We start from the raw sequence: 23,720 nt of genomic DNA on the forward strand, positions 1-23,720 counted from the left end.
TGCACTAGAGAAGAATGTGTATTCTGTTGCTTTGGGATGAAATATTCTGAATATATCTGTGATGTCCATCTGGTCCAGTGTGTCATTTAAGGCCTTTATATCCTTGCTGATCTTTTGCTTGGATGACCTGTCCATTTCAGTGAGGGGAGTGTTAAAGTCCCCTACTATTATTGTATTATTGTTGATGTGTTTCTTTGATTTTGTTATTAATTGGTTTATATAGTTGGCTGCTCCCACATTGGGGGCATAGATATTTAAAATTGTTAAATCTTCTTGTTGGACAGACCCTTTGAGTATGATATAGTGTCCTTCCTCATCTCTTATTATAGTCTTTGGCTTAAAATCTAATTGATCTGATATAAGGATTGCCACTCCTGCTTTCTTCTGATGTCCATTAGCAGGGTAAATTCTTTTCCACCCCCTCACTTTAAATCTGGAGGTGTCTTCGGGCTTAAAATGTGTTTCTTGGAGGCAACATATAGATGGGTTTTGTTTTTTTTATCCATTCTGATACCCTGTGTCTTTTGACAGGGGCATTTAGCCCATTCACATTCAGGGTAACTATTGAGAGATATGAATTTAGTGCCATTGTATTGCCTGTAAGGTGACTGTTACTGTATATGGTCTCTGTTCCTTTCTGATCTACCACTTGTAGGCTCTCTCTTTGCTTAGAGGACCCCTTTCAAGATTTCCTGTAGAGCTGGTTTTGGTATTTGCAAATTCTTTCAGTTGTTGTTTGTCCTGGAAGCTTTTAATCTCTCCTTCTATTTTCAATGATAGCCTAGCTGGATATAGTATTCTTGGCTCCATGTTTTTCTCGTTTAGTGCTCTGAAAATATCATGCCAGCTCTTTCTGGCCTGCCAGGTCTCTGTGGATAAGTCAGCTGCCAATCTAATATTTTTACCATTGTATGTTACAGACTTCTTTTCCCGGGCTGCTTTCAGGATTTTCTCTTTGTCATTGAGACTTGTAAATTTTACTATTAGGTGACGAGGTGTGGGCCTATTCTTATTGATTTTGAGGGGCATTCTCTGAACCTCCTGAATTTTGATGCTCGTTCCCTTTGCCATATTGGGGAAATTCTCCCCAATAATTCTCTCCAGTATACCTTCTGCTCCCCTCTCACTTTTCTTCTTCTTCTGGAATCCCAATTATTCTAATGTTGTTTCGTCTTATGGTGTCACTTATCTCTCGAATTCTCCCCTCGTGGTCCAGTAGCTGTTTGTCCCTCTTTTGATCAGCTTCTTTATTCTCTGTCATTTGGTCTTCTATATCACTAATTCTGTCTTCTGCCTCATTTATCCTAGCAGTGAGAGCCTCCATTTTTGATTGCACCTCATTAATAGCTTTTTTGATTTCACCTTGGTTAGATTTTAGTTCTTTTATTTCTCCAGAAAGGGCTTTTATATCTCTCGAGAGGGTTTCTCTAATATCTTCCATGCCTTTTTCGAGCCCGGCTAGAACCTTGAGAATTGTCATTCTGAACTCTAGATCTGACATATTACCGATGTCTGTATTGATTAGGTCCCTAGCCTTCGGTACTGCCTCTTGTTCTTTTTTTTGTGTTGAATTTTTCCGTCTTGTCATTTTGTCCAGATAAGAGTAAATGAAGGGGCAAGTAAAATACTAAAAGGGTGGCAACAACCCCAGGAAAATATGCTTTAACCAAATTAGAAGAGATCCAAAATCGTGAGTGGGGAGAAAGGGGATAAAAAGAGGTTCAAAAAGGAAAGAGAGAAAAAAAAAAAAAAAAAAAAAAAAAAAAAAAAAAAAGAAAAAAAAAAAAGAAAAGAAAAGAATTTTAAAAAAAGAAAACACCTAAGAAAAATGTAAAAAAATATATATATATATATATATTAGATAAACTAGTAAAAAAATCGTTAAAAAAGAAAAAGGTAACAGTTAAAAAAAAAATAAAATTTTACCCGAAGGCGAGAAAAAAAAAAAAAAAATGAAAAAGAAAAAATTAAATTAACTGCAAGACTAAAAAAAAATCACAGGAAAAAAGCCATGAGTTCCGTGCTTGGCTTTCTCCTCCTCTGGAATTCTGCTGCTCTCCTTGGTATTGAAACCGCACTCCTTGGTAGGTGAACTTGGTCTCGGCTGGATTTCTTGTTGTTCTTCTGGGGGGAGGGGCCTGTTGTAGTGATTCTCAAGTGTCTTTGCCCCAGGCGGAATTACACCGCCCTTTACCCGGGGCCGGGGTGAGTAATCCGCTCGGGTTTGCTTTCAGGAGCTTTTGTTCCCTGAGCGCTTTCCGTAGAGTTCCAGAGGACGGGAATACAAATGGCGGCCTCCTGGTCTCCGGCCCGGAGGAGCCGAGAGCCCAGGGCCCCACTCCTCAGTGCGCCCTCAGAGAACAGCGCCCAGTTACTCCCGTCTGCCTGACCTCCGGCCGCGCTCCGAGCTCACCGAGCCTGCGACCGGTTCAAGGTAACACGGAGCTGCGAGATTACTGTCGGCTCTGTCTCTGTAGCCGGCTTTCCCGTTCCAATACCCGCAAGCTCTGCGACACTCAGACACCCCCGATCCTTCTGTGACCCTGCGGGACCTGAGGCCACGCTGACCCCGCGTGGGCTTCGCCCCGGTTTAGCCTCTGGAGCGATGTCCCTCAGCGGAACAGACTTTTAAAAGTCCTGATTTTGTGCGCGGTTGCTCCGCCGCTTGCCGGGAGCCGGCCCCTCCCCCCGGGGTCTATCTTCCCGTCGCTTTGGATTCACTTCTCCGCTGGTCCTACCTTTCAGAAAGTGGCTGATTTTCTGTTTCCAGAATTGCTGTTCTTCTTCTCTTCGATCTGCCGATGGATTTTCAGGTGTTTGCAATCTTTAGATAAGCTATCTAGCTGATCTCCGGCTAGCTGAAGCAGTCTCAGCTTGCTACTTCTCCGCCATCTTGACTCCTCCCCCTCATAAAAATCTTTTTAAAAAAAGAATGTGTAACTTCCGATCGCAGGCGGCGGCAGCGGGGACCATTCCCACCAGGTCCGGGTGAAAGCCTCTCAAAATTCAATTTTTAACATGAAAACTAACTGATCGAATATTCTCATTTTGCTATACTAATTTAAATGAGATCATCCAATATAAAAGAAAAAATTGAAAGTATGCAACATTTATAGGTCAGATTAAACCAACATAACCTAAGAATGAGACTATGCCCTATATTAACAGAAAACAAAGTATTGGCAAAAATAACATTTATTTGCATAATTACTTTTTGAGAAATGCTAAAGCACATACTTTGCTTCGATGTCAGCTTTCTCTCGTACTGCATGAGCCATCTGTTCAGTCTCAAAGTACTTCTTTTTGCCTTTAGCTAAATCTTTCACTGTCTCTTGTAATTCAGTTTGGATCTTTGTCAACTGGTCCACACACTGTAAAATACAAAGTGCAATTATGATGATATTAGTTTTCAGGCTTACCAAAAATGAATTTGTCCTAAGGACTATGCACTATGCCCTCAGGATAGAAACCCAGGAGAAAAATCAGCACTTTTAGTCTCCTTCAAACTGCAAATTAAAATCCAGTGAACAGCTGGTACTCCCATCTCAAGAAATGTATTGAACAGTGTCCCAGTTTGCTTAACAACTCTTAATAACCTCAGTGCTGCTGAAGATGACGTTTAAGGTAAGGCAGGAGAAGAGCAACAATGAAAATGCTTTTATTGTTGGAGATACCATGACACTAAAGGCAAAAGAACAAAGCAATCCTATATTACTTCATAATCTTTGGGTGGGGATCATGCTGATCTTCTCTATAACATGCCAATTTTAGTATATGTGCTGCCAAAGTCTTAATGTGCTACAAAATATTAATAAAATCTTTACATGTTTGGGGAACTGATGGTGCAAAGGATACTGAAGAATTCTGCTCTGGGAAAGGAGGAGTATAATCTGACAAGTCTAGCATAAATCCAAGATGGAGAGAAGCAAGAAACCTGGGTACCATGTAACAATTACTACTCAAAATTACTACCAACTTAGTTCTTTGAATACATATACACATCTGGGAATGGAAACAGACATGATTAACTCAAATAAATGTTTGATTAATAAATTCTTATAACACATTGGGGCCAAAGTAACATTGCTTTGGGACTCTTCTGGATATCTAAAGGGGAAACACTTCCCAGTTTGCAACAGACCACCGCAAAGGTGAGGCCAACTCAGGGAAGCCTCAACTGAAACACTTCTGAGCCTGAAACAGAGTCTGGTGGAGACTGACAGGAACTCAGCAAAGCAGGAAGAGACACTGGTGAGGAACTATATTGACAGGATGAACAGCACGGAGTAGAGCAAAGACACTGGAGCAGAAAGGATGAAGTGCAAATAAACTTACACATGTGACATACAGGCTAGAGTTTCCCAAAAATTGTTAGGTGGTAAGAAAAGGACTACTTTACAGTAAGCAAAAAACCTGGAGGATTCCCTAAGGCGTATTTACTTAGCACTTAACAAGTGCCAAGCTATAAATAAAGGGTTAAAAAAAGCCTCACCTCTTTCTTCTCTGCTTGAAAACTGAACACTTACTTAACTTTCTAGGTCTGTGTTTCAACAGAAACCTGATAAAGACACAATGTGGCAACACCACTTATGAACATTAATAGGTAAACTGCCTCAATGTGGAAGAAAGTACAAATGCAAGATAAATATCTGATGGAAAAGTCCTGAGTTTGGGCTTCTGTGAGTATGATAATGCCTGTATATGGACAAGTCTTTTGCAGAGACTTTGGAAGCTCTGGTGTAATAAATAAACAAATAAAGTTGTAATAAAAGCTTTTAGTCTCTTTAGGGTCAGTGGCTATCCCTGTACATGTGAATCTCATTCTCTTACCCCAGACCTTTCACCTGAGGAACCAAACAGAATAACTGGTTGGCTATGCAGACTGAGGCATACACTGGTGGAAGAACTAATTATACTAGTGCCGGATGCCGTCCTGCTTGTTAATTGTGTTTGCTATTCAAATGTCCTTCTAACTAAACCTCATGCCAAGTATGGCCTAGGATAATCATGACAGTCTCAGTGTTCTGCTACTTTTAAGAAGACTCCCTATGGGCGCGCACACAGGCAAAATGTGTAAGTATAGTACTTTATAAATTTTATCACATTTACTCCTCCAAACAACTCTGATAAAAGTATTCATATTAGTACCATTTTAAGATGAGGAAATACAGGGCGCCTGGGTGGCTCAGTAAGTTCAGTGTCTGACTCTTAATTTTAGCTTGGGTTGTGATCTTGGGGTCATGGGATTGAGCCCTGCATCAGGCTCCACTGTCAGCACAGAGTCTGCTTGGGATTCTCTCTCTCACCTTAAGTCCCATACCCAGCTTGTGCATGCACCTGCACTCTTGCGCTCTCTCTCAAATAAATAAATAAAATATTTTTTTTAAAGAATGAAGAAATAAACTTACAAAGGTTAAATAATTTATCCCAAGTCATACAGTAAAGAGTGATATCTTTTACCATGTAAACCACTATAGTACGTGCCCCAGTTTTGTGACAACCATGTTTTTAAAGTCCTTATGTAGAGAAAACTTACCTTAAAATAGTAAGCTTTTAAAAATTGACATGTAACTCACATAGCAGAAAATTTTAAAGTATACAATTCAGTAGTTTTCAGTATATTCTTAAGATTGTACAACTATTACCACTACTTAACTCCAGAATACTATCATCACCACCCCCAAAAAAAGAAAGAAACCCATACCAATTAGCAGTCACTCTCCATTTTCCCCTACTCCTAGTCCCTAGAAACCACTACTTTTTGTCTCAATGAATTTCTTGCATTTCATATCAGTGGAATTAAATAATATCTGGCCGTATATGTCCCAAGACTTTCACTTAGTATAATGTGTTCAGGGTTTATCTATCTTATATCATGTATTAATTCATTTCTTTTTGTGGCTGAATAAGATTTTGCTGTGTAGATATACTAAAATAATAATCTTTTATCTTGCAGAAAAATCTTCCTTTGTCTTTAGTTTTAATAGTCCTTATCATAAACAAACCACTTATTTAAAAAATAATACCATGAAGGGTATCTGGCTGCCTCAGTCAGTAGAGCATGTGGCTCTTGAGCACAGAGATTACTTTTTTAAAATTTTATTTTATTTTTTCAGTGTTCCAGGATTCCTTGTTTATGCACCACACCCAGTGCTCCATGCAATACGTACCCCACTTAATACTTAAAAGAATAAAAATAAAAAATATTATGCATCCATCAGAAAGGAGGACACAACTTTTGTATCAACATGGATGGGTCTGGAGGAGATTATGCTGAGTGAAATAAATCAAGCAGAGAGAGTCAATTGTCATATGAGGTCACTTGTGGAGCATAAGGAATAACACGGAAGACATTAGGAGAAGGAAAGGAAAAGTGAATTGGGGGAAATTGGAGGGGGAGATGAAGCATGAGAGACTGTGAGCTCTGAGAAAACAAATTGAGGGTTTTGGAGGGGAGGGAGGGTGGGGGGTTGGGTGAGCCTGGTGGTGGGTATTAAGCAGGGCACATACTGCATAGAGCATTGGGTGTGGTGCATAAGCAATGAATCTTGGAACGCTGAAAAAATAAAATTAAAGGAGAAGTTAAATTTTAGAACCAAAAAAATAAAAATAAAAAATATTTAAAAATAATACCATGACAACCTGACACTCCCACAGAAAACTGAAACATCCCAGTAATGCTGTGTTTGTGGGTATGGAGAGCTTAGAAAGTGTTCCATGGCTTCAATGAGATATTAAGAACCAAAAACTGGGGCACGGTCTGAAAAATGCAACTATGTTTAATGGGAAAGTGAGATGGAAATTTGTTTTGTTTTGTTTTGTTTTAATTTTATTTAAATTCAATTAGTTAACATATATTAGTTTCAGAGATGGATTATTTAAAAGAGGAGTCAGATGTAAGATTTCTATAACCAAAGTGTTCACCTAAAATGAGTGTGGCCTCAGAAAAACTGAACAGTGAAGAGAAACTCAAGAATTCAATGGCGATTTACCTGCACTGAAAGGGTCTGATAATGAGTGTTTTGAGAGGAAACTAAGCACAGAAGGTCAAAACTTTTCCTGGGGATGCAAACCATGTGGCTAGGATCGCAGTATATTCATACAAAGTGAATGCCATAGGCACATGTGTGCACAGATCCACACATAGCCACTCAACTGCTTATATCCCTACCCTTTGAAGAATAAGATGTCTTTCTTAGTACTGGGTAACCAAACATCTTAGGGAATTACTTAATTCATTTTCATCTATAAAATACTATTAATTAAATTATTTTTTGCACATGTGACAATGTCAAGGTGGATTTTATGATAGTTCAGATCTTTAAAAAGATTTCTCAAAAATCTCATCAGAACATTTAGGGTGATTCTTTTCCTTTTTTCTTTCTCTTTATATAAGTTTCTAAAATACTATTCGTCAAATAATATTAGATAGCCTATGTGTGCAACGAAGAAATCTCTTGTGATCCATTCTTCCCTACCCTTCAGTACATCCATGACCACGTTTTCCCAAACGAACTGCTTCAAGTCGGAGTATCTGGATTTTTGTCAAAGAAAAGTAGTCTTCACATAGCAAAATACAGACATACCTCATTTTATTGTACTTTGCTTTATTGTGTTTTACAGATACTGCATTTATTTATTATTTTTTATTTTTTATAAATTGAAGGTTCAAGACTTCAGTGAAAGAAGTAACTGCAGATGTGGTGGAAATAGCAAAAGAAGTAGAATTAGAAGTGGGGCCTAAAGATATGCCTAAATTGCTGCAACCTCATAATAAAACTTGAATGGATGGGGGATCGCTTCTTATGCATGAACAAAGAAAGTGGTTTCTTGAGACAGACTCTACTCCTGGTGAAGACTGTTAAAATGACAACAAAGAATTTAGAATATTAAGTATATTTAGTTGATAAAACAGTGGCAGGGTCTGAGAGGACTGACTCCAATTTTGAAAGAAGTTCTGTGGGTAAAATACTATCAAATAGTATCACATGTTACATCACATATTACATCACATAATACAGAGAAATCATCTGTGAAAGGAAGAGTCAATGGATTCAGCAAACTTCATTGTTGTCTTATTTTAAGAAACTGCCACAGCCATCCCAGCCTTCAGCAACCACGACCCTGCTCAATAAGCAGCCATCAACGTCAAGGCAAGATCCTCTATCAGCAATAAAACTATGACTCATGAAAACTCAGATAATGGTTAGCATTTTTTAAGCAATGAACTATATTTAAATTAAGGCATGCACATTTTTTTAGACATAGCTATTGTACACTAAATAGTCTATAGTACAGTGTGAACTAACTGTTATTTATACTGGGAAGCTAAAAAATTCATTTGACTCAGTTTATTCCAATATTTGATTTATTGTAGTGGTCTAGAACCAAACCCACAGTATTTTTGAGGTATGCCTGAACCAAAAACATCTATTAAATAAAAGTCATCAGTGCTGTGAAGTGTGTAAACCCGGTGATTCACAGACCTGTACCTAAAAAGATTACCTAGGATTTCCTTTCCAATTTTAAGATAAATTTCTTCTGCAGGAATACAGTTTTCTGGGGTAGACTAAGTTATATACTTAAAAAGAAGCTTAACAATGCTTAAGAAAAGACTTGGTGCACTCCAGTTATTTATAGCAGCTATGTCCATAATAGCTGAACTATGGAAAGAGCCCAGGTGTCCACTGACAGATTAATGGATAAAGAAGATGTGGTCCAGAGACACACAATGGAATATTATGCAGCCATCAAAAATGAAGTATTGGGATGCCTGGGTGGCTCAGTTGGTTAGGCTGCTGCCTTCAGCTGGGGTCATGATCCCAGCGTTATAGGATCGAGTCCCACATCAGGTTCCTTGCTCAGCAGGGAGCCTGCTTCTCCCTCTGCCTCTGCCTGCTATTCTGTCTGCCTGTGCTAGCTCTCTCTCTCTCTCTCTGACAAATAAATAAATAAATAAATAAATAAATAAAATCTTTAAAAAAAATGAAGTTTTGCCATTTGCAATGATGTGGATGGAACTATAGGGTATTACACTAAGTAAAGTAAGTCAATCAGAGAAAGACAATTATCATATGATCTCACTGATATGTGGAATTTGAGAAACAAGGCAGAAGATTATAGGGGAAAGGAGGGATAAATGAAAGAAGCCAAAACCAGAGAGAGAAACAAACCATAAAGACTCTTAATCTCAGGAAACAAATTGAGGGTTGCTGGAGGGGAACTGGGTAGGAGGCATAGTGGGTTGAGCGATGGACATCAGGAAGGGTATGTGTTGTGGGGAGCAATTTGTATTGTATAAGACTGATGAATCACAGACCTGTACCCTTGAAACACATAATACATTATATATTTAAAAAAAAAAAAAGACTTGGTGTGGTATAAGCCCAGCTCTTTCCCAAGAGTTATAAACACTGACCACTGATAAACACAGAAATTAATGTACAAGTTTACACTAAGGCTAAGGGATCATATGAAATGATGACAAACTTGGATATTAGAATTCCAGTGAAGAAATTAAAAATAGATCCCTGAGCATGACACAGATCATGTATAGATAGATATATCTGCCAGTAATTTAAAGACGGGAATAAAAGTAAAAGTAACTTTAGCCAATACATTAAAGTCGTACAAACCAGTAGGTTCTATGAACAGTAGTTGTGTCCTGGAAACTCATCCAAAGATAATAACTTCAAAGAAAAAAAGTTAAATTTTTATTGTAGACTTAGTGGTCATGTCCAAAAACAGAGGTATGATTTTAAAAAGCAGAATAAATTAAAAATTCATTCAGAAATAAAAAATAATAGAGGTGCCTAGGTAGCTCAGTTGGGTAACCATCCAACTCTCAATCTCAGCTCAGGTCTTGATCTCAGGGTTTTGAGTTCCTGGTCCGTACTGGGCTCTAAGCTGGGACTGGAGCCTACTTAAAATAATAATAAAAATTACAACAACAACATAAAGGTTGTACAGAAACATGAACAATTAATTAGGAAATGGAAGAGAATAACGAATACAGGATATCATAAAAAATGATCAATGTATTAATTACAACTATTACAAAAACTAAGAAGATAAAAGAAGTAAAGGAATTAAGTAGCCTACTAAGGTAAAGAGGTTGTATGTATTTTCTTTTTTTTTTTTTTTAAGATTTTATTTATTTATTTGACAGACAGAGATGACAAGCAGGCAGAGAGGCAGGCAGAGAGAGAGAGGAGGAAGCAGGCTCCCCGCTAAGCAGAGAGCCCAATGCGGGGCTCAATCCCAGGACCGTGGGATCATGACCTGAGCCGAAGGCAGCGGCTTAACCCACTGAGCCATCCAGGTGCCCCGGTTGTATGTATTTTCTATTTAAACTTAAAGTTCAGGCATTTTTAAAAATTACATCGGATGTGGAATTAGGAAGTAGTGTATTCAAGTTCCTGCTCTGTTATTTGCTACTGTCTCCTTAATATTTTTTAGCCTTGGTTTTGTCATTTGTAAAATAGTAATATTTACATACCTAACAAGTACATATGAAAAACAAATGAGACTATAATGGATATAGTAATAGTTTACAAACTCTAAAGTGTTATCTAATGTAAATCCCAACTATTTCAAAGGAATGTGAACTCTAGTATACATGAGAAAAATATGAACTGAAGTGTTATTAATTATGAGACTGATAGATGTTAACTGGACTTATTGTGATCTTTTGCATATATACAAATATTGAATCACTACATTATACACCTTAAATTAATACAATGTTATGTTAATTATACCTCAATTTAAAAAATGACAAATGCCTTAGACTATAGTGGCTCATTTTGTTCTATAAGCAGATGTTAGCACACAGAAAATGATTTAGAAAAAGCCATGATAAAATTCTCATTATAATCTACACAATGGTCAGATGCTTTATAATTATAATATGCCTGGATTTACCCCCAGTATTAGAAAACTGTCAAAATAGAGAAAGTTTTTTTTTTAAAAAAGATTTTATTTATTTATTTGACAGAGAGAGAGAGATCACAAATAGGCAGAGAGACAGACAGAGAGAGAGATGAGGAGAAGCAGGCTCCCTGCTGAGCAGAGAGCCCCATGCGGGACTTGATCCCAGGCCCCTGGGATCATGACCTGAGCCGAAGGTAGAGGCTTAACCCACTGAGCCACCCAGGCGCCCCAAAATAGAGAAAGTTTTTAAAAGAACATGAATATCAAAATGTTATAGAGGGAAAACTTTAAGTCAAACTTGGTTGTGATAATGACAGAACAAGTTGTTTCAGACTACCTTCCTCTAGGATGTAAAACTTGGACACTGTTTAAAACTACCAGCACTAAGGAACAATGATACACACTGGACTTACGGGAACTGTAATGTCTGGAAGAAGGGAAGCACAGCTAGGTTAGCTCTATATTTAAGGTGACTTTTCTCCTAAGGTTATTTGTTGAATCAGGTTACAAAGAAACAGGCATTCTTACTAGACTGGCAAATCAGAGGTTGAAGTTTAAGGATGATGAAAGAGTAGAAACTTGAGAGGCTAAGATCTGGAAAGAAGGGTGCTACAGAGAAAAGCAAGCCCAAAGATCTGTATGCAATTTCCCCCAAGTCATCGGTTCAGTTGACTTCTAAATGGCCATGTATGGGTGTTAACGCCAAGAAATCCAGTAAAAAACAGTAGCTAAAAGGCTAATGAGCTGAGCAGTTAGCAGAGGATCAGAGCAGCGATACGATGCTGAGAAGACAAAGGTTGGCACGTCTTGTCAAAGTAGAAGGGTTTTGGTAGGCACCCCACACTTTCTCACAGTTAAAATCCTGGCAATAAGAACAAAGGTGAAATAGACCAGCCCCATGAAAAGCTAAACCAGACCCTCACAGGATCAAGGTGATCTGACAGTATTCTATCTGCCTGCCAGAAAACTTAACTCTTTGGAAATAAAAAATGTCTTCCAGAGTCTCTATAATTTTTTTTTAAGATTTTATTTATTTATTTGACAGAGATCACAAGTAGGCAGAGAAGCAGCAGAGAGAGAGGAAGGAAGCAAGCTCCTGGCTGAGCAGAGAGCCCAATGCTGGGCTCGATCCCAGGACCCTGGAATCATGACCTGAGCCGAAGACAGAGGCTTTAACCCACTGAGCAACCCAGGCACACTTGAGTCTCTACAATTTTTATCCAAAATGTCCACCACTGTGAGGCATACTAAAACAGCTGACCCCAATAACCCAAAACCAAGAAAAACAGTAAACCATAAAAAAAAAAAAAAAAAAAGGCCTACAGTGATTCAGACAGTGGAATCATGAAACAGAGATTAGGAATAGTATATTCAAGAGGGTAAAAGAAAAACATGTGGAGGTGCACCAGAAACAGAGAATCTTTTTTTCTTAAATATTTATTTATTTATTTTTGAGAGAGAGAGAGAGATTGAGAGGGAGAGAGTGTGTGAGAACATTACTGGGGGGGAGGGGCAAAGAGAGAAACAGCCTCCCTGTTGATCAGGGAGCCCAATGTGGGGGCTTGATCCCAGGACCCTGGGATCATGACCTGAGCTAAAGGCAGACATTTAACCAATTGAACCACCCAGGTGCCCCACAGAATCTATTTTTAAAAACTCAATTAAAAATTCTATAACTGAAAAATACACTAAGATTCCAAAGATATTTTAAAAGCAGATTAGAAACACCAAAATAGAGTATTAATTAACTGAGAGGTATTGGCAGAAAATATTCAGACTCAAGAGCAGAAAGAAATGAGGAAACAACCAAAGTGTTGATCAATGCAAGAATGTATATAAAATGTAGCATGTACACATAATGGAATATTATTTGATCTTAAAAAAGAATGAAATGCTACCACATACAACACAGATGACCCTGTAAGACATTACACTAAATGAAATAAGCCAGTCACAAAGGGAAAAATATTGCATGATGCCACTTACATAAAGTATCAAACTCATGTAAGCAAAGAGTAAGTTGTGGTCAGCAGGGGCTGGAGGAAGAGAAAGAGAGAACTGCTAACCTACCAAAATTTCAGATATACAGAATGAGTAAGTTCAAGATTAGCTGTATAACATTGTGGCTATAGATAACACTACTGTATCACACACTTAAAAACCTGTTAAGAGAGTAGATCTCATGTCAACTGCTTTTATCACACTAAAGTTGAGGAAAAAAAGAGGAAATAAAAAATATAAGATTGATTCAAAAGAAGGCAAAAAAATGGCGGAAATTTAGAGAAATAAAAGAGAAAGAACTGATGGTCTATTTATCCTATGGAGTTAATCTGTGGTAAACCTTGGGAGGTACAATTGGAAAAATCAACTGTAGCAGTTACTTATCTCTACTTGCTTTGTCTCTGTTTCCCTTGTTTTCCTTTGGAAACCCATCTCAATTTTCTTTTGGAAAATCATCTTACCAGCTTTTTAGTATATATCGTTTGCAATGAGGACTTAACCCCTGACTTGGGGGAAAGCCTGTGACCCAAGATAGGCCAATCAGCCTCAATTTGGGTAGTTTTATTGGAACTTTTAGGAAAATGGAAAATGTACGATTGCCTGCTGTAAGACTCATAAATCTTGCATTTTGGGGGCCACCATGTTAAGAGTTGCTAAAGAATGAAGCATTTGCTAAAGAATGAAGCACACTTAATGGATGAGAAGAAAGACTGAATTCTAATACCATCATTTGAGCACCTGGATCCACCCCTGGCATTTTCAGTTATACAAGCTAATACATTATTTTCTTGGCTTAAAGCTAGTTGGAAGTAGGGCTGTCATCTGTAATCTCAGATTTCTAATGGGTATGACCAATATGTACTTAACGTCTAGATGGAACACAGCACCATTTTTCTCAGATATAATATAAAACAAATTAATTCACAGATAAGAAAACTTGTCAAACCCCACCAAACATCATTTGCCCCAGAATGCTAGTTAAATTCAGGGCAGACACTATTCTACCAATGTAAGAGAAAAGCGTAAGGGTAAACTTTTTCAAAATATTTTTTTTTAAGATTTTTATTTATTGGGACGCCTGGGTGGCTCAGTTGGTTAAGCAGCTGCCTTTGGCTTGGGTCATGATCCCAGGGTCCTAGGATTGAGTCCCACATCAGGCTCCTTGCTCGGCAGGGAGCCTGCTTCTCCCTCTGCCTCTGCCTGCCTCTTTGTCTGCCTGTGCTCGCTCTCTTTCCCTCTGTCTCTGGCAAATAAATAAATAAAATCTTTTTTTAAAAAAAGATTTTTATTTATTTATTTGACAGATCACAAGTAGGAAGAGAGGCAGGTGGGGGTGGGGGGGGGAAGTAGGCTCCCTGCTGAGCAGAGAGCCCGATGTGGGGCTTGATCCCAGAACACTGAGATCATGACCTGAGCCAAAGGCAGAGGCTTAACCCACTGAGTCACCCAGGTGCCCCCAAAATATTCTTATATTAATAAAATTAGAACTTTCCAGTAATTCAGTTAAATTTGGTGACTGCACTAGCTATATGACACATAGTATTTCCTCCCAGTTAGTAATTATGCTAGCATTAATTCTCTGCCTCTACCTTCTACCCTCTCTCTGCATACAGGGATAGATATTTACATACCTAGACATATAGTATATTTTCTTCCAACTCAAAAGCACTGTTTGGTCAGTGGTCATGTAGTTTATGTACCATGTTTGTTTAGAAAGAGGTAATTTTGAGCAAAGGTAAAACAAAGGCATTCTTATGCAAATGTTAAGACCAAGTGATATTACACAAACGCTTGAAAGAGATGAAAATTTTATATATATACAATATACATTTAACATACTGATTTTATGCTGCTAAAGTCATCTTAGACAAATAAGCAAAATTAGTTTTTTTACAATTCTGAAAATCCAAATAACAATTAGAATTTTAAAACTGATGGCTTCTAAAATACTATTTCCGTAAATGGTTACTTTAATATTTTCTAAAGTATTTAAAGGTCCCATAAAAAAATTAATTACTTATTAGGCATCATGATAATCTGTTTCTGTAACTCCATTTCCACAAGAGGACACAATTCAATCAACTATTTTTAATAGCAAGCTTTTCATAAAAATCACATTTAATAAATAGTGACTTTTTTCTTTGAATTTTTAACTTCTGTATAAACAAAGAAATATATCTATTTGAAAACTTTACTTCTTTGTAACCTATATAATTAAACTTTAGAGCACAACACTTTTGGTAATAAATTTTCTATATTTGGTCAAAATGTGTCAACTTCTTTTAAATTAGCATACAAAATGGCTCAAGTGAAAACTAAGACAAAGTAGGATTAATAACATTGTAACTACTTTAACATACACCAAACAATACCAATATTGTGAAACTAAGTAAATCTATTTACTTAGGGTGAAAAGTGGTATTTAAAAGAAGCATTTACTGAGCTTTCAGAATGTTGATCCAAATTACATTCACTTTTGCCAGTTAATAAAATACAGTAGTTAGAAAGAATATGATGAAATCAACAAAATCCTAGTAACATGTTGAAATAAAAAATATTTGTGACCATATAGAAAAGCTCAAGGTGTTAAAGTACAATTTAATATAATCTTGCAGATCACAAATGGAGCACTGAGATATTAATAATGCATATAAGAAAAGAATAGAAACAATACCCTTTTTAGTTGCTGTTCTTTTAAGCTTCTCACTGTCCTTGCAGGCTCAGAAATGAAGTTTTTATAGTTTTCACATATATTGATCCGAGACTGGGCTACCTGCATTGTTCCCTCAAGAAAAGACTTCCAAACAGGATACATGCTCCTAAATTCAAAGAGGGACAGAAAAGTATTAGGCAGGGAAAAAGAAAAAAAAGTTGGCTAACCTTATGCTCACTGGCTAGCACTGTGAAACAGAATGGATGATTTCTTTATATCTGAAAGTGTATTTATACTGCTTTATAGGCAGGAATATTTTTAACATATACAGGTAGAAATGCTACATATACTTTATTCCTCAAGGGCTCTGCAATGGGCTATCTTGATTCATCAGCTATTCTTGATACTGCATTAAAGTGAAACAAGGATTACAATCCCAGACAAAGCTGACACTATTAAAATTAGTGAATAATTCAGACTGTCCAGCCAGTTCACTGTCTCAGGGTCATCACCCTGAATATCAAGTTTCATTATTTCATTTAGATATTTTCCTGGGGTGCCTGGGTGGCACAGTCAGTTAAGTGTCCAACTCTTGGTTTTGGTTCAGGTCGTGATCTCAGAGTCATGGGATCAAGTCTTGAGTTAGGCTCTGCACTCAGCACAGAGTCTGCTTGAGAGTCTCTCTCCCTCTCCCTTTGCCCAGCCCCTGCCCCGCACTCTCTCAAAAGTAAATAAATAAAATCTTAACAAACTTTTCTAAAAGACGCTTTTGTAATTTTAGAGATGGGTAACTGAGGCTCAGAAAGATGTGGAGAATCACTGTAGATCAAAGAAGAGTGTGGTGTGTGGTCGTACTGAGATATAGATGAAGGCTAGGTACCTTTAAAGTACATTCTCTTTCAACCACAACATATTACTTTCTTCCATAAACTGACGGGGTGGAAAAAAATCATTAACAATGTCTTATGTGCTTGAGAAGCCTATGGTATCATTGCTCTACATCTGTTTCTGTGTTTTAATAATGCTTAGCCAGCATCACATTGTGGCTTGGAATCATTCCAAGCAAGTCCCATCACCTTTGCTTGATAAATGTGCTGAGCAATCTCTCTATAAAGTCAAAGAATTATGCATCCTTTGCTTTTTGTTGCCAATATCTTTTCAAAGCTTCTCTTCTACTTTGCTAAATACCATAGTCTGGTCTATATGCACCTAGACTAGTTAAACATATTTCGTAACTTATCATAAGAATGGATGGTATTTTGTTTTAAAAAATGAAATACTGGTAAAAAAAAATGAAATACTGGTAGATTATAACATTAATCTCTTGAGATTTTCTTCTTGTGCCACGTGGATTTTCTACTATAGACTGCTATAGAAGATATCTTGTGTTACATAAGTGCTACTGGCAGTAGGTCAATGGATGAAATGGATGACAGTGTAAAAATAAGAAAAAAAAAATTGCCTGAGTCCCCATCCTATTTAGAACTAAGAAAAACCCTTGTAACTATATTTTTCAACCAAGGAAATGATTAGTTTATGTAATGAACTGGTTCTTGTAATACACCAAATGAATCAGTTTAGATGGAAATATTCATTTATTTAAGCGACGTATATCACATTCTTTTTGGAAAAAAGATTCAGTGTGTTGTGCCAGCATAAAAGCAAAATCAATCTGAGATGACGGACGTTAACTAAACCTACTGTGGTAACCATTTCACAATATATGTAAATCAAATTATCACACTGTACACCTTAAACTTATAGAGTAATGTATATCCTTTTTTTTTTTTTCAATAAAACTGGGGGGGGGGGGAAGAACAGCAAAATAAATGTTTTCAATGGCCTTACTGCATGACAACTGATGGAACCTAGGATGTAAACTCACCACACACCCTCCTAAGCAGTCCAAATAACGGATTTTCTAAGAAAATGCAAAAAGTTCAGTTCTATGCTTTGTAACTATTAATTTATGCTTAAAATATATTTTAAAATCATAATGAAAATGAGAAAGAACCAGTTTGAATTGTGATAGGAAGGAAGGAGGGTAAGAAGGACAGAAAGAAGGAAAGATCCCTTCATCTAGGCTCTCCCCTTAGGTAGCACCCTCTTCCCATTACTCCTTTGCCTAGTTGACTGCTGTTCATCCTTCAAAACTCAGGTTAATTATAACTTCCTTAGAGAAGTCTTTCATGATCACCATGAACCCAACCCACAGGCTCAATAAAGTCCTTCTCTGTTATTCATTTACATGGCTCTGGCATTTTTCAATTATACATATTTTTATGTAATTATTAGTTAATGTCTGTCCTTTTCACCATAGTGAAAATTTCCTGAAAGTATGGGTACATGTCTTTCTCACTACCATATATCTAGGGCCTAAACACACGACCTAACATTTAGAAAGGTTATAGTAAGTATGTGTTGCATGAAAAAATAAATGCATATAAAAGTATAAGGATCAGGGGCGCCTGGGTGGCTCAGTGGGTTAAGCCTCTGCATTCGGCTCAGGTCATGATCTCAGGGTCCTGGGACTGAGCCCCACATTGGGCTCTCTGCTCGGCAGGGAGTCTGCTTCCTCCTCTCTATTTCTGCCTGACTCTCTGCATACTTGTGGTCTCTGTCAAATAAATAAATAAAATCTTAAAAAAAAAAAAAGGTATGAGGATCATGCAGTAAAAAGAAAAATCCTTTCCTTACAGAGTTTAAAAAGAAAACTTCAGGGATTAGCAGATCTATAGCAAGCAAACATATCCCCAGTAATGACATACCTTAAAAGGAACAGAATTCAGTTACCAGTTAATCAGAAGACCTGGGCTCAAGTTCTAGTTCAACCAATATAATCATATGTAGGATACTTCACTATACTTTCATTTCCTCTACTGGGAAATGAAGAAAATAACAAAAATACCAGCACCACATACCTCACAGGGCTATTTTGACAATAAATGCAAATGATGTGAAAACCCTTTGCACAGATTCTTTTAAATGCATAAATAGTAACAAAAGCAGAATTATAATAGAAATATAAGTGCTTCTTAACATAATAGTGATAGCTGCAATGGTAGTGTTTTTCATTCTAAGTAAAGAAAAATAATAATGGGTATAGAGTGATTTATAAATCTTTTTAAACTTCATTAGGCTTCATATATGATTTTGAAGCACAAGGTAATAAGCATATATGGTATTTTGCTGTTCTGCTCAGGTCAGGCAAAATGAGGTTCAAAATTATGAAATATGAAAAATTTTAAGAATCTATCATATGCTAGACACTATGCCATGTGTCTTTGCATTTATATTATTTAATCCTCATGTCAACTTTGTAAAATAGGCATTATCCTCATTTTTCAGAGGAGAAAAGTAGGACTTGGAGAGGTTGTAGAATTTTCCTAAGGCTATTCACCAGGAAATAGCTTATGGTCATAACCTAGACTTTGCCATTACCAGTAACCACATCCTCTCCTGTAATCCCAAATTAACCATCTAATCCCTGACCAACACTTTGTTTTCACTCATTCCCTTTAGGATTCTACTCCAACAATATTCAAGCTCTATCAGAACCCACATCCATTCAATTCTACTCCCCTTCCCCACTGTCTCTTACCCCCCTTATAATTTCCCTTCTGAGCTCCTTATCCAGCCTAAGTTTCATGATCCACCATTACAGTGACTCCCTACGTATATACCCTTATGACCCTGGCCCTTCTCTTTTCATCATTCTAATGTACAAATTTCAACCTTGGTTAAATCAAAAATTCTGCTTATACCAAACTCTGTGCAGCAGAACACTACTGAAGAAAACTATAATCATGTGGCCTTGGTCTCAATTTAAATTGATGTCTAATAAAATTCTAGTAACCGCTTAGTGCTACCCAGCAATTCTACTATATTCCCCTAAATCCTCTTACTCTCTCAGTCTTCTACACAATTACTTCCTACCTTTTCCTCTCATCTCAAATCTCTAACATGACTATACTTTCAGCTGATAATGAAGCTACCAGAAGACAATGCCCATATGGTCCCACCAGAGCTACCAATCTTCCTACTTCTGCGCCCATGCATTCTGTCATCTCTCCTTTTACTTGGCTAAGCTACCTGTGCTCTGAAGGCAGCCCTTCACATTTAGGCTACATTCTATAACTCACCCAAGAATAGCAATCCAGGAATTGTGCTCTCTCCTACAACATCTACTTTCCCGCTCCACTGGAAGGATCTCTAAATATGCTATATGTCTCCATTCTAAAAAAATAAAAAAACCAAAAACCCTCCATCAACCTTCCATCTCTCTCCAGCTACTATTCCATTCCAATGCCTGCTCCCTTTCACAGCAAAACTCCTAGAAAACACTATCTGAAATTACTATTTTAATTCCTCTGCTCCTGGCCCCTCTCTCTCTCTTATTTTTTTATTTTTGAGAGAGAGAATGTGTGTGTGTGCACAGGGGCAGGAGGAGGGGTGGGGGTAGAATGGTGGGTTGGCCAGATTGGGGGGGTGGAGAGAGAGAGAGAAAGAATCTTAAACAGGCTCCATGCCTAATACCAAGCCCATGAGGGGCTTGATCTCATAACCCTGAGATCAGGGCCTGAGCTGAAATCAAGAGTTGGACATTTAACCAAATGAGCCACCCAGGAGCCCCACTCCTGGTTTCTCTGGATTTAATTTAAATAAGGCCATAGCCTGTAGGTCATAAAATATCTCCTTATGCCTAACCCAATAGTCAGTTGAAGCTTTGGTCCTATTATTCAATTTATCAGCAGAACTGACCTAGATTATCCTTGAAATGCTTTCTTTCCTCAGCTTCGAAGACGTCACTCTTTCTTGGTCTACTCCTATCTCACTAGTCATTCTTTAGTCTCGTTTGCTGATTCCTCTTTATCTCATTGTACTGTAAATGCTAGAGTGTCCCTGAAGTTAGTCCCCAGGCCCCGCTTCTCTAACAACACACGTGCTTTAGATATGCTCATTAAGGTTCATGGCTTTAAATAATGTCAATATACTAACTGGTCCTGAATTTTTATTTCCATCCCAAACATCTTTACTAACCTCCAATTGCCTATTGAACATATCAAACTTGGACATTTAGTAGGCATTTTAAAACTATAATGCCCAAAACCAATTTTCCAATCTCCCTAAAATTTGTTGTCAATTGATTCCATCTCGTTGATAGCTATTCAAACCTTCTAGATGCGTAAGCCAGAAGCCCTGAAGTCATCCTTAATTTTTCCTTTTTCTCTCACATCCCACATCCTGTTCAGTAGACTTTAAAAATATAATGGAATCTGGGTACTGTCTGCAGAAGTCGGGAGATTGGTAACCATATTGGGACCATATGGGCATTGTCTTCTGGTTTGGGAAACAGTATCTTGTGCTTGGATTATGGAAACAGCCTCCTAAACAACCTCTCTGCTTTTGCTCCTGTTTCCCTAAAGTCTATGCTTTACACAATATAGCCAATACAGGGGTGCCGGGGTGGCTCAGTGGGTTAAAGCCTCTGCCTTCGGCTCAGGTCATGATCCCAGGGTCCTGGGATCGAGCCCTGCATCAAGCTCTCTGCTCAGTGGGGAGCCTGCTTCCCCCTCTCTCTCTGCCTGCCTTTCTGCCTACTTGTGATCTCTAAGAAATAAATAAAATCTTAAAAAAAAAATACAACCAATGCAATGCCACCACTTCCCATGACACTGTGTTCTCCTTACTATGCTCACTTTCCTTATCACCGATACATAATGTTTAATTTTTCATATGTTTATTGTCTTGTCTCCTCTCACTAGAATGTAGGCTCCATACAGCAGAAACTTTATTTTATTTACTCTTGCATCTTCCGCACCTAGAAAAGGGTCTGGCAGAGTAGGCATTCAATACATAGTTAGTGGTGGAAAGAGAGGTGGGAATGACACGGCCTAGATGTGAACCAGGACTCCCAAACTTCTACTCTGCTGCTCACTTAAGATTGTTCTTGGTCCCAGCAATAATGCTAACAAAAAAGAAGGGTCTCTTCACTCTAATAAAGGTACCAAGCTTTGTGTATCTTAAGTCCATTGTGTATACGTCTAACATGATTTTTGCCTCAACCTCAATATCTCCTGTGCTATTATTTTCTTATCTTTTTTTTATGAAGATGACTTACCTTTTGTTATTGTTGTTTTTTTTTTAAGATTTTATTTATTTATTTGACAAAGAGATCACAAGTTGGCAGAGAGGCAGGCGTGGTGGGGAGGGTAAGCAGGCTCCCTGCTGAGCAGGTGGCCCGATGTGGGGCTTGATCCCAGGACCCTGAGATCATGACCAGAGCCGAAGGCAGAGGCTTAACCCACTGAGCCACCCAGGCACCCCAAGATGACTCACCTTTTAAATTAAAATGGTACTTTATAATTTCATACGCTAACTGAAAAACAAAGGACATTTGCCATAATAATTAAGTTGCAACTAGTAAAATTAAAAAAATGTTCATCCATATACCACCTAAAATCATTCTGGTATGACTCCCATATAGATGTCACAGTGGAAAACAGAGAACACTTTACTAGGAAGAATCGTAATTAAGAAACGAACCAAACAAATCACTTTGACTGTGGTGGTAGTCACACAAATCTACAAATGTGATAAAACCCCACAGAATTTAATATGCACACACCCAAATGAGTGCACACACCCAAATGAGTGAATTCTGAATTAGATTGGTGGATTCTATCAATGTAAGTTTCCTGGTTGCAACACTGTATTACAATTACGTAAGATATCACCACTGGGAGAACTAGGTGAAGAGTGTAAGAGGGCTCTCGGTATTAGTTTTTATAATTGCATATGAATCTACAACTATTTCAAAATAAAAAATTTAAAAAAATTTAACAAAACCATACATTTTCCCAAGGCTTGAAAATGTAAAACTATACATCAGGAAGATTCTAGAAAATGTGGTATATAAGCTCAAAATTTAAGATTAATTTAAGCAGTAACTGATAACAAGGAGAAAATATAATGTCTAATAAGTAAGTGTTCATGTAGTCCTGTTCTTGCTAATGAGAACGGAGAATATCCTAAGTGTAGGTAACAGGATGGCAGGGAGGATGACTGATCTCAGTCTAGTCAAGGTATGGTAAGAACTGCAATACAACCACAGCTTGAGGTGTCCAAAGGTTAGGGAACTGAGGATAAGAAAAGGAGAAATGGCCACAGATGAGGAGAGAAAGGTAATTTGGGGTCATCTTTCTTTATGGCTTTGAATACTATTTAAAAATATTTTGGGGAAGGTACTTAGGTGGCTCAGTCAGTTAAGTGTCCAACTCTTGATTTCAGCTCAGGTCATGATCTCAGGGTCATGAGACTGAGAGCAAGCACAGCGTGGAGCCTGCTTAAGATTCTCTCTCTCCCTTTCCCTCTACCCTCCCCACCCCGACTTATGCTCTCTAACAAAATTTAATAAGTAAACAAACAAAGAAGCAAACTTAAATTTCATCCATTGGCAAGAAGAAACACAGGTGATTTTCAAGCAGGAGAGTGACAATAGGCCCATTTTCCAAAGACACAGGGTAGTTGGTGGCATTGTAGTTAAGGAAATTATGAAAGGGAGAGATAATAGGCGGAGAAGCTGCCGTTTGTTTAACATTCCTAAGACTGGATGAGATCTAGAAAAAAGGCAAACTTGGAGGCAGTTGACTTTTTGGTACCCAAGCTGAAAAGTTAATAAAAACATACAATCATTACTAGTTTATAGGCAATATTTAAAGACAGGAATTAAGACAGATAAGATTACTTTGAACAGTTACTAGAGAGCTGAGGGAACTTTGAGAAACACTTATATAAGAAAGGACTTGCTATGGTCTAAATGTCTGTATTCTCCCAAAATTCATCATCTGTGAAAACCTTCACAGATAATATGGTATCAGGAGGTGAGGCTTTAGGGAGGTGATTAGGTCATACAGCAGATTAGTGCCCTTTTAAAAAGAGACCCCATAGAGTTCCCAAACCCCTTTCACCATTTAAGAACATGCTAGAAACTGGGAATCCTGTAACTCAGAAGAGAGACTTCCCCAGAACCCATGCTGGCATCCTGGTCTTGGACTTGCAGCTTCCAGAACAATGAGAAATAAATTTGTTACTTATAAGCCATCCAGTCTGTGGTATTCTGTTGTAACAGCTT

At 37.7% G+C, this 23,720-nt stretch overlaps 1 protein-coding gene across 4 annotated transcripts in view; it reads right to left on the minus strand.

Moving 5' to 3' along the window:
• FCHSD2 (FCH and double SH3 domains 2) overlaps window positions 1-23,720 on the minus strand; it is a 295,400-nt gene that overhangs the window by 135,356 nt on the left and 136,324 nt on the right. For 3 of the 4 annotated variants that reach the window (XM_045071387.1, XM_045071388.1, XM_004768108.3), the window contains exons 5-6: window positions 15,608-15,752; window positions 3,238-3,371 (exon numbers count right to left, since the gene is read on the minus strand). In XM_045071387.1, the coding sequence (XP_044927322.1) occupies window positions 3,238-3,371; window positions 15,608-15,752 (279 nt within the window). The remainder of the gene's footprint in view (window positions 1-3,237; window positions 3,372-15,607; window positions 15,753-23,720) is intronic. The other variant, XM_045071389.1, reaches the window with a different exon arrangement.

This window comes from Mustela putorius, unplaced genomic scaffold, assembly GCF_011764305.1.
Source record: "Mustela putorius furo isolate JIRA1106 unplaced genomic scaffold, ASM1176430v1.1 tig00003987_pilon_pilon_pilon, whole genome shotgun sequence".
Classification (NCBI taxonomy): Eukaryota; Metazoa; Chordata; class Mammalia; order Carnivora; family Mustelidae; genus Mustela; species Mustela putorius.